The sequence below is a fragment of the Pithys albifrons genome, chromosome 18 (assembly GCF_047495875.1).
Source record: "Pithys albifrons albifrons isolate INPA30051 chromosome 18, PitAlb_v1, whole genome shotgun sequence".
NCBI lineage: Eukaryota > Metazoa > Chordata > Aves > Passeriformes > Thamnophilidae > Pithys > Pithys albifrons.
The window spans coordinates 1,772,634-1,783,041 of NC_092475.1; the positions used below are offsets into that span (position 1 = coordinate 1,772,634).

Consider the following 10,408-nt stretch of genomic DNA (forward strand, 5'->3'; position numbering starts at 1 on the left):
CTCCCATGCCAGCCAGGGGGTTGTGGCACCAGCAGCCCCAGCTGGGGACCAGCTCCTGCAGCCCACACCATGCCAGCCCTGGGGATGCATCGGTTGGGCCTGGAGATGCTCACACAGCACCTCGGACACAGTGTCTCGTCCTGGTTCCCAGCTGGTGCCAGTGAGCCCTCAGAGCAGTGTCACAAGGCACCTTGGGGCTGGCATGAACCCCTGGCACTGTTTGCAAGGGATGGGAATCTGGAAGACCAGATCCTGCAGTGAGTTTCCCAGGTGGAAGAAGCCCCCATGGGGTGCAGGGAGAGGAGTTGCAGGGTCTGGGCCACCTCAGTTTATTTCCACTTGTGGAGTCTCAGCTCTGCTAAGCTGCCCCTCATCCAAGAGATGAGGGGCACAAATCTGTGAGAGAGGGGTGAGCAGAGTCCATGTGAGACGCCCAGCACTGGGGGTACACAGGACCCGGGCGAACACCAGTCCCTGCCACTGGACACCCATTTGGGGACACCCTTGAGGTGTCCACGCTGCCACAGGAGCTGCTGCAGGAGCTGCCGCCTCCTCCCTTCACTCCCCTCTCTAACAAGAGGAAACTTTTTAGCACGCCACAATTCTTTGGAGAAATTTATGGCCCATCAGGGAGCTGCAGGCCAGGGCTGCTCTCTGTGAGCACTTGCAGGGCTTCCTCCCGGCACACAGCCACTTTGATGTGGCACATGCAGCTCTGCCGCACCAGAGTCTCCCTCCGGTCCCTTCCCTCATCCAGCACCCCCAGCCCACCCTGCTCTTCCTCCCCAGTGGATCCTGCGGAAATGTGGAGGCAGTGGTGAAGTGTGTCCTGCCCGATGCCAACACTGCCAGCTGCTGCCATGCACACTGCACTGCAGAGCTGCTGCCTGGGGGCCATGCCCTCCTTCCAAACCCACTCCCAGCCCGTTTCTGCTCAGAGAGGACAGGATCTGTCCAGGAAGGAGCGTGGCTAAGGAGACAGAAGCGTCCAGCTGCGGTTCCTGTCCCAGTCCTGCTGCTGACTCATGGTGTGGTGGGTGAGTCAGTAGCCTTTCCCCTCACTGGAGGGAGTCTCACAACTCAGAGGGATGCTGAGATGCCCAGGGGATGCTTGGTGTGGTTTTTCCAGCCTGCACATGGGGTGATGACATGGTGCTTGCAGAAATTACATCATCCCAGCATGGCAGGACCACATGTGCTCCCACAGCCAGGCCAGAGCTGATTCTGAATTCAGTTGCATGGCAGGGAGTCTGGCAGACCATCATCCCTGCCCAGCATTCATCCCCTTGTAGAGCATCTTTCCCTGTCCCACGTGCCTGCAGTCACTGCTCTTGCTGGTGCCAGGCCACCATTCTGTGCCGTGCTGTGCCGTGCTGTGCCATGCTATGTCACTGCATCCCTGTTTCCAACCCCAGCACACCCCAGCACCAGGCCCAGGAGCTTCAAGGGTTTGATCACCTTTATTCCAGGTGCAGCAGCAGGTGTCCCCATCCCAACATTTTGGAGGTGTCCCCCATGGAGAGGGAGACCATGGAATCTGTTCAGAGATGGAGCAGACGTTTTTGGGGCAGGCATAGCCCAGGGTCCCCCACCTGGGCACGTGGTGACCCCCAGAGTTGCTGTGGGAGGGCTGGAGGATGGGCACTGCCCAGTTCAGCGGTGCCTCCTCCTGGTACAGCTGTGTCCTGTTTCCGTTGTGTCCCGGTTTTCTTCTATGCCTTCCCCGTTCGTCTGTATCCTTTCCAGGTACATCTGTGCCTCGGACGGGCTGTGACCTGTCCCAGTTCCAGTGTGCCCTGCTTCAGTCCGTCCCGGTTGAGTCGTGCCCCGATTAAGTCCCTCCTGTCCCTGTTCAGCTGCTCCCGGTTGAGCCGTGCCCCGGTTCAACTCGTTCCATCACCGTTCAGCTATTCCCGGCTGAGCCGTGTCCCGGTTCATCCCACCCCAGTCGGTTCATCCCGTCCTGATTCATCCCGTCCCGTCCCTTCCCGGTCCCCGCGGTCGCTCCTGGCGGCGCAGAGCGGCACAATAGCGCCACCTGCCGGCCCCGCCCGCCTGCCGGTACCGGCGAGACCCCGATCCCATCCCGGCTGGAGGGACCCCGGGAACCCTCCTAGGGCTGGGGAATCCTGATCCCATCTTCACCAGGGGCTCACAGAGCTCTCAGGCCGGAACCAACAGGGACAGTCGGGGCTGCAGGTGCATCCTCGGGGTGCTGGGCTAGCGTAGGTGGGGCGTGGAAGAGCCCAGGTAGGTGCGGAGGTCACTGAGGGTGGAGGGAATGATCTTGGCGGGGATGGTCTCCCGCTGGAGCGCCTGGTGGGCGGCGAAGCGGTGGCAGCCCCCGAAGGAGTAGAAGTAGTCACCGCCCTCGCTGCCTTTGACCCAGAGCACGTCGATGGGAGGCACCCGCTCGGGATCCGTCTGGGAAGGGGGAGAGATACCCAAGAGCAACACATCTCGGCACCCCCACCCCACCCCACCCCGACACCCCCCGACCTGCCTGTGCTGGGGCTGGGGTGCTGCGAGGTTCCCCAGCAATACCCCCGGGTGGCTCGGGTAGGTGCAGGAGGGGCTGTCCCCACACCCCGGGCGGGCTGTGCTCACCTGCAGGGTCTCCACCAGGCTCTGCACCTTCCCAGGCTCCAGTTCTGCCGGGATGGGCCGGATGACGACGCGCATGGGCACGTTGTGTACGGTCGAGATATGCTGTGTGTGAATGCTCCGGTCATCGGTCTCGGCCATGGCTGAGGCGAACAGTCGCCCTTGGTCTGCCTCTGTCCTGCACAGCCGAGCCCTCCGCTCTGCCCCAAGCAGTGCAGCGCCCAGCCGGGCCCCTTTACTTCCTCCTGGCCCAGCCATCGTCATCGTCACCGCCCCCGCCCCGCTGTTTTGCAGAGTCACAGTGAAGGGGCAGGACAGGCTGCCGGGATGGGTGCCAGAGCCAGCTGGCCCGCTGCCTGCTCCTGTGAGCCTGCAATCAGGGCTGCCCTCACCTCCTCATCCCCATGGGACACTCCTCGGCACGTGGCAGCTGAGCCCCCTACCAGGCGTGCTGGGGGCCTGTCTTGCCCCCCACCCTGAAAGCTGCCCAGGGGTCTCTTCTTCCACCTGGCTGTGCTGGTGCACTAAGGACCATTCTGCAGCATTTCATTTGGGAGCTGGCATGTGCCCCCCACTGTGCCCCCCACCTGCCTGGCTGTACCAGGAACACATCCCCACCCCAGAGCCCCCTTCCTGCTATGCTGATGCATGTGTGGTCCTTGGTGAGGAAGAGGAGGCACGACACAGCCCCAGAGCTAAGCAGTGATGCTGGGATGCTCCGCAGCTGGGCCAGCACTGTGGCATTCCAGCCTCGTATCTTTCTAGGTCATTTCTTCAGACCAGTGTCCTAAAGGGGAAGAGGCTTCTGGGAAGAATTGAGTCTCCCACCCTACTGGCTGCTGCAACTGGGGCACCCTGGAGCCACAGTGGGGTTGTGGTGCTGTGGATGGCTGCTCCAGGACCCTCACCCTGGCTCTTGGGGGGCATGGTGTGTCCCCAGCCCCAGAGGTGACTCAGAAACGTGCTCGTGGTGGTCAGGGATGGGCTTGTGAGGCTCTGGGATCAGTACTTTGCAGAGTGAACCTGATGATGTCTCTGCAGGTGAATGACTGCACTGATGTCACTGGGAGCGCAAGGCTCAGTGAGGGCTTTGCTGACAAGCTGGATGCCAAAAATAATTTGCCCTTCCCCTTTGGCACTCACATGTGGGGAAGGCTGAGGGAGAGGGGTGATGGGGCAGGAGCACCAGCTGCCCCTGGGAGCAGAGTCTCTGCTGGATTGTTCCCACCACCCCTGTCCACATCCCATGGGAGTAGATGCCACCATGGCGGCAGCATCTGAAAAAAAATCTGCTCACTGAATCGTCTCCACACAGCACAGTGGAGCCCCAGGGGTGCGTGAGCATCGTCGGGTCCCCCCAGGCTGCCCACCAGGCTCTGCGCCTGCTGCCGGGATTTCACACACCACTTCAGTTCCAGGTCAGTGCTCTGCCGTGCTCACAGCTCCCGGCGCTCTCATGAGCAGGATGGCATCACAACCCACCCCTTCTCACGGCAGGGGGTTGTCTGGCTGCTGCCCATGGGCTGCAGGGCTGGCAGGGCCACATGGGCAGCATGGGATGCTCTGAGTGCTTCAGGCCACCCTCTCCCAGCAGTTTGCCAGGACATCACCCCTCAGTTTGGGGCAGCTCTCTTCACGATGCTTCAGCCCAGGACTGGGTGTGGGCACAGGGCAATGTGGCATTGTCAGGTTGGCAGCTTGTGTGCTACCACCTGCCACCGGCGGCACAAATCCCCCAAGACACGTGGTTAGTGGCAGAAATCCCTTTTATATCCCTGAATTGCGTTACAAGTAATACTGCGGGCGGCCGGGTCTCAGTAGACTTGTCGTACTGGGGCTGGCGAGTACAAAACCTGGCAGAAAAAATCTATCATGCACGGAAAATTATTGCTGTAGTATCTGCTATTTACAGGAGAGAGGGGCAGCGGCGCGGTGCTCCGAGCCTGCCGGCCACGGCATGCCATGCTCCGTGGGATGGCACCGGCATCACCGGCAAAGCCCCGTGGGGTGCCTGTGTGGCCGAGGCATTGCTTGTCCCCCGCATGGGGTGCAGATGCATAATCACCATGCCACAGCAGCCAGGACCGTGACAGGGACATCCCCATTGAGCCCGTGACCAACGCGGGCACCGAGATGTCTGGAGGAAGACAGTGCAGGGAGGAAGACGGCGCAGGAAGACGGTGTGGGGCTGTACGAGAGCGGCCCCGTGGGGTGCCGGGCTGAGCCCCGACGTGTTGAGGACTGGCACAGAGTGATGGGGCTGTGGCAGCTCGCGGCCCGAGGTAGGAAGCGGAGGCGTGGGTTGGGCCCTGCTCTGGGATGCCATGCATGGAGCTCGCTCCGGGGCAGGTGCGAGGATGCTCCGCCGGGAGGTTGCATAGAATGGTTGGTTTGTCCTCACCAGGCTGGCACGGGGCACGGAGCAAAGCAGGAGCCCGTGGCAGTGAGGAAGACAAAGGAGAAGGGCTTTGCCTTTGGGGGAGGCTTGCAGGGTGTGGAGCCCAGGTTGCTGGGCAAACTCGTGCCCTCCCTGTGCCCCACTGCACAGTTTGCTCTCAGGGTCCTGTCCCTGTCCGTGTCACTGCGGCTGTGTCCTGGGCATGGCAGCTCTGCTGCAGCTCTGCTACCTCCTGCAAGCCAGTGCTGGCACGGGCTGGCCAGTCTTGGCAAATAAATAGTGAAAAGCATAAGTTATAAATAATATAAATAAGAACATTTAAATAGACTCACCAAAACTTTACGGCTACTCTGACCCCCTCCTCCTGAGCTCAGGCGGCAGGTGATGGCGAGGGAGCCGGGAGCCGACTGGAGAAGGGGCTGGGCAGGGGTTGGGGGTACGAGGGGGGCGCCTGGGGGTTCAGGTGCTGCCTGCCCCAGGGCTGGGTCTCCAGCCCAGCTGCCAGCCCAGTCATTTGCACAGCGAGGGGGGGGGTGCATCTGCCTGGTGGGGGCTATTTCCCAGCCCATCACTGTGGCGAGGGCCAGTTGTGCCTGGCCAAGGCAGGAGCTGGGAGCCGATGGAGGACATGTCCCTTGGATCTCAGCTGGGAGCCCCTCACCTTCCCCAGACTCTGGGGCTGTGAAGCCACAGTGCCAGGATGAACACTGTGCCACAGGGCAGGGGGGCAGCAGGGTGCCCTGGGTGGTGAGCTGCAGGGACCCCAACCTCCAGGGGTGACTGGCAGCCCTGGCATCCATCAGCCTCAGTGGCTGTCTGTCCTGCTGAGCTGGCAGTAGCACCAGCCCATGGTCCCATCAGGGATAGGGTCAAAGGGAGGATATGCTCCTGGTGGGGAGCAGAAAAGTGTCTTTTCTCCTCCAGGATCCCCTGGAATGAGAAGCAGCAGCTCTAAATAAATAATAATAATAAATTAAATAAATAAAGGAGAAAGTCCTAAGCTGGGAGAGGAAGTCTCTCCTGGGTCTGGAAGAGGTCCCCAGGTGAGTCCCCTGCAGAGAAACCTGCCTGGCTGCAGGGGATGCTCAGGGACCCTTGGGCTTGGAGCTGGATCCCACCGCGGGGTAGCCCTTTCCCAGGGAGCAGTGGGGTATCCTTCTCCCAGGGGGGAGTGAGTCTGCAGGGATGGGTCCTCCAGCCTCAGCACAGCTTCCAACTGGCTGGCTGCAGCTGCAGGAGTGCTGGATGGGGACTGGGACCAGGATGGGATGGGGATGGGGACAGGGCAGGATGCAGATGGGAATGGGGACAGGCATAGGATGAGATGAGGACTGAGATGGGGATGGGGATTGGACACAGGGATGAAGATGGGGATGGGGATGCGCCACAGTGGGCTGGGGGTCTAGTTCCCTATTGCACAGCTGTGTTCGGAGCCCTTGAAGCAGGCGGACTCGTAGTGCTTGTTGAGGTACGACTTGAGGGCGAAGGTCTTCTCGCACTGCTTGCACTTGTAGTGCTTGAAGGCGGAGTGGGTCTGCATGTGGGCGCGCAGGTTGGAGCGGTCGGCGAAGGCTTTGCCGCAGTGGGAGCAGCCGAAAGGCTTCTCCCCGGTGTGGGAGCGCATGTGGCCCTGCAGCAACCAGGGCCGGCTGAAGGCTTTGCCACACACGTCGCACTTGTGCTTGAGGTTGTGGGTGAGGACGTGCATGGCCAGGGCGGGCATGGAGACATATGCCTTCCCACAGGTGGGGCACTTCCTCGCCATCTTGCTGTCCAGGCTGCGGTGGGTCTGCTTGTGCCGGCTGAGGTTGGAGGAGGTGGCGTAGGTCTTGCCGCACTCGGGGCAGGAGTGGCGGTGGCTGCCACGGCGCTGGCTCTCGCTGCGCCGGCGCGACCGCCCGTCCGTGATGAAGAAGGCATCCATGGAGTAGCTGTCTGTCACCGCTGCCTCCCCGTTGAAGTAGCGGGCAGAAAAGCTGGACTGGGGGCTCTCGGGGTCGCTGTACTCCTCATGGCCGGGTGCGTAGGCTGGGTCTGGTGGTGGTGGTGGCAGACCTTGCTTCTTGTCTGTGTCATAGCCAGCTGGTGCCAGGCAGTGCTGGAGGTACCCTGTGGGGACAACACAACAGGGTCACCACTGCTCCAGGCCAGCCTCACTAGGGACAAGGGAAAAGACATGAGCCAAAACTGCCGAATGGACGTGCAGAACTGGGGTTGTCCCTCCCACACTGATCTCTGTATCCACTGAGTCACTTGAGCACTGGAGCTGCTTTGTCCTGCCCTGGCTCCTGTCTGCATCTGTTGGCAGGATGGGTCCCATCCCGCAGAGGTGGGAACCAGGGATGGGGCTGTGGAATGTCCAGCTGCGCCTGCCCTGGCTGTGGGCAGCCCCTGGGGGCCATTAGCTGCCAGACAGCTGTCGGTTCTGGGAGCCTCATTGTTCACCATGGCCATGCCGGTAATGAGCTCTGCTCTGTGGGCAACCAGCTTGAGGGGGACGAGGCCACCCTGGGTTCCCTTTCCCCAGCAAAGCAGCTGGGAAAGCCATCCACCTCTCTGCTGTCCCTGCAGGGACTATTGCCTGGAGATGGGACAGCAGCAGGAGGGCAGCAACATTGGGGTCCTGCGCTTCTGCCAAGGAGAGTGACCCACAGCACCCACAGGCGCGGAGTGGGACTCAGGTACCACTCCACTGGCATCACCTCCATGTGACATTGGTGCAGGTCTGCTCATGACTCCGCTTCCTATGCGGGACTCCCAACCTGTGGCAGAGCAGGTGCCGCACTGGCATCCCAGTCCCTCTGTCCTGTCACATGAAGGTCACCATGGAAGCAGCAGTGCAGTCCCCTTCCCCCCGGGCCAGCAACCCTGAGGGACACGCTGGTACCCCAGGACTTCCAAACTGGTCCCAGCAGTCCCCTGCCTTGTGTACACTGGTCCCAGCAAGCTGTTTCAGAGGCCACATACCCGCTGTTGATAACAGAGGGGCTGTCAGGGGTCAGGAGTGAGTGCACGGCTGGGCTCACCGGTACATGTTGTGGGGCAGTGTGGCCACCCGCGGCAGAGCATCCCCTAAAGGCAGATCCCCTGTCGGCACCCACAGGATCCCTGCATGGGGCAAAGAGCCACCTCCATTTGTCCTGGGGCTGCCGAGGATGCCTGTGGTGGGGAGGGGGCTGCGTGGTGGAGGCAGAGCCGGGCCCCCCCGTCCCCCGCGCCGTGCTGACAGCGCGGGCTGTGCAGAAAGCGCTCTGCTCAGCAATTTCTCACGCTGCCTCCAAGCATGCAGCAAGGTTATTTCCAGGAGAGCAGCGTCGGCAGCTTCTGCCCAGCTGCAGCACATCCCTCCCCCACCGGCTCTTGGCTCCTGATGAGGGGGAAAAGAGGACCCCGAGGCCAGACGGACCTCGAACCTCGACCCCCAAGCACCCACCAAGGGTTAAGAAGCGCTAGAAAAGGGGTGACATGCACAGAAACGGTTGGGCAATGTTGGCTTGTGCATAGCTGGATCAGGCCCATTCCCGCATCCAGCTCCTTCTCCCGGTCCCCGAGAAGCCAGCACTCCCCAGCCTACGAAATGGAGCCCCTTACCTCCTGTTGGCCCTCTTTTCCCAGGCAGGTCTCTGGACCGCCCCGACGAGCTCTGTGGAGCCCGGGGGACTCCGAGCCCACCCCAAATTTCCCCTGCAGGATGGGGCTCCAAGGACCCCAGCCACCCGCAGCCCAGCCCTTCACACCTCTCCCAGCGCCGCTGCGGGGGTGCCCCCCTATTCTCACCCACCTGCTCCCCGTGTCCCGGGGGCGCACCGGCCCCCACCGCCTTCCCAGGGGCCTCGGGGCACCGCTGCGAACAATGAAACCCGCCGGCACTGCGAGGCTGCCGCCCCCCGCCGCCCCTTTCCGCCCCCGCAGCCCGGCTGCTTCGTGCCCCCCAAACTTGTCGTGGGAACGAGTCCATCTCGGTGCTCCCTGCGCGGGGACGGGGGTTCGGGGCTGCCCACGGGGCTGGCGCTGTCACGGAGGGGATGTTTCCCCAAGGACCAACTTCGGCAGCGGTCGGTGGCCCCGGAGCGGGGCACAAGACGACGGGGGGTGACATCCCTCACCCGGCACTCCCCGCCCGCCGCGGGACACAACGCGGGGACCCCCGGCCCGCCCTGCTCCGCGTCCCCCTGTGTCTCCCCCCCGATGCCCCGTCGGGCGCACAGACAATAGCGGCGGGGGGCCCCGTCCGGACCCCCGGCCCCACACTCACCATCGCCGGCGGCGGGGCCAGGCAGCGTGTAGGGGGGCTCCAGGGGGGCGTAGGGGGGCGCGGGGGCCCCGGCGGCCGGGAACGCCTCCGCCTTCAGCTTCTTCACCAGGAAGGAGCGGGGCATGGCGGGGCCGGGCAGCGCTGGACACCTCCGGTACCGGCACCGCTACCGGCCCCCGCCCTGGCCCCGGCCCCGGCCCCGGCCCCCCCCCGCCCCGGCCCCGGCGCTCGGCCCCGGCGGTGCGCACGGAGAGGCGCGGGGAGGCGAGTGCGAGGGGCGGGGAGGCGGCAGGGCGGCGAGGAGGAGGAGGAGGAGGAGAAGGAGGAGGAAGAGAAGGAGGAGGGGAGGACGTGGGGGAGGAGGGGGAGGAAGGCAAGCCGTCGTGGGGGGAGGGGGTCGCTTCGCCCGGCCGCGCCCGGAGCCCCCCCGGAGCCCCCCGAGCCGCCGGCAGCGCGGGGCGCCCCGGGCATCACGACAGTGTGGGGTCCCCGGTCCCTCCCCCGTGTTTCTCCCCCCACCTCGGCCACGGACAATGGGGACACTGGGGGACAGGGGGGTGGGACATGCCGCTGCCTCACACCGCCTTTGTCTCCCTGCCGCCAGCCCCCAGGGCCAGGGAAGGATGGGGCTGCAGGGTGGGACTTCTCATCCCTGTTCCCATCCCCATGTCTGTCCCCATCCCTGTCCCGTCCCTTGTCTCCTCTTGTCTTCATCCCTGTCCTCTGTCCCTGCTTCTTGACCCTTTCTCCTTTCTCTGTCCTTGCTCCCTGCTCCTATCCCTGTTCCCTGTTCCCATTCCCATCCATCTTCCCTGTTCTCATCTCTGCCCCCAGTCCCTTTCCACTGACCCATTTCCCTTGTCCCTTCCCTGTTCCTTGTCCTCATAATCAAAACCCTTAACTGCAAGCATGTACCAATCCCTGTTCCCTCTTCCCTGTCCCACCTCTGCCCTGTCCCCATCCCTGCTCACTGTTCCCATCCCTCTTTCCCTGTCCCTTTTCCCACCTTTCTCTCCCTTTTCCATGCCCCATCCCATTCCCTGGGAAGCACCCTGACCTTCGCAGCCACAACAATAGCTGGGCTCGTGGCAGTGCATTGTTCCCCACCGGGGCCCCCACTCCCACCTCCCCCCTTCCCCTTGCCACTGCAG

The 10,408-nt window shown here is 63.3% G+C and overlaps 2 protein-coding genes across 2 annotated transcripts; both read right to left on the bottom strand.

Moving 5' to 3' along the window:
• Nucleotides 1-1,445: 1,445 nt before the first annotated feature.
• Nucleotides 1,446-2,932, bottom strand: SRXN1 (sulfiredoxin 1). The gene is made up of 2 exons (XM_071572804.1): nt 2,608-2,932; nt 1,446-2,424 (listed from the first exon to the last, which is right to left on the bottom strand). Exons 1-2 carry the CDS (start codon nt 2,866-2,868, stop codon nt 2,221-2,223), a joined length of 465 nt encoding a protein of 154 aa, XP_071428905.1. The 5' UTR covers nt 2,869-2,932; the 3' UTR covers nt 1,446-2,220.
• A 1,462-nt stretch (nt 2,933-4,394) lies between these two features.
• SCRT2 (scratch family transcriptional repressor 2) lies at nt 4,395-9,381 on the bottom strand. The gene is made up of 3 exons (XM_071573231.1): nt 8,784-9,381; nt 7,970-7,972; nt 4,395-7,111 (listed from the first exon to the last, which is right to left on the bottom strand). The coding sequence occupies exons 1-3, from the start codon at nt 9,379-9,381 to the stop codon at nt 6,405-6,407; spliced, it is 1,308 nt and encodes a 435-aa protein (XP_071429332.1). The 3' UTR covers nt 4,395-6,404.
• Nucleotides 9,382-10,408: the final 1,027 nt, after the last annotated feature.

Coding starts and splice junctions, on each gene's coding strand:
- SCRT2 (XM_071573231.1), bottom strand. CDS start 9,381: ATGCCCCGCTCCTTCCTGGTGAAGAAGCTGAAGGCGGAGGCGTTCCCG.
- SRXN1 (XM_071572804.1), bottom strand. CDS start 2,868: ATGACGATGGCTGGGCCAGGAGGAAGTAAAGGGGCCCGGCTGGGCGCT. Junction 2,425..2,607: donor GCCTGGTGGAGACCCTGCAG/GTGAGCACAGCC, acceptor CCCCCTTCCCAG/ACGGATCCCGAGCGGGTGCC.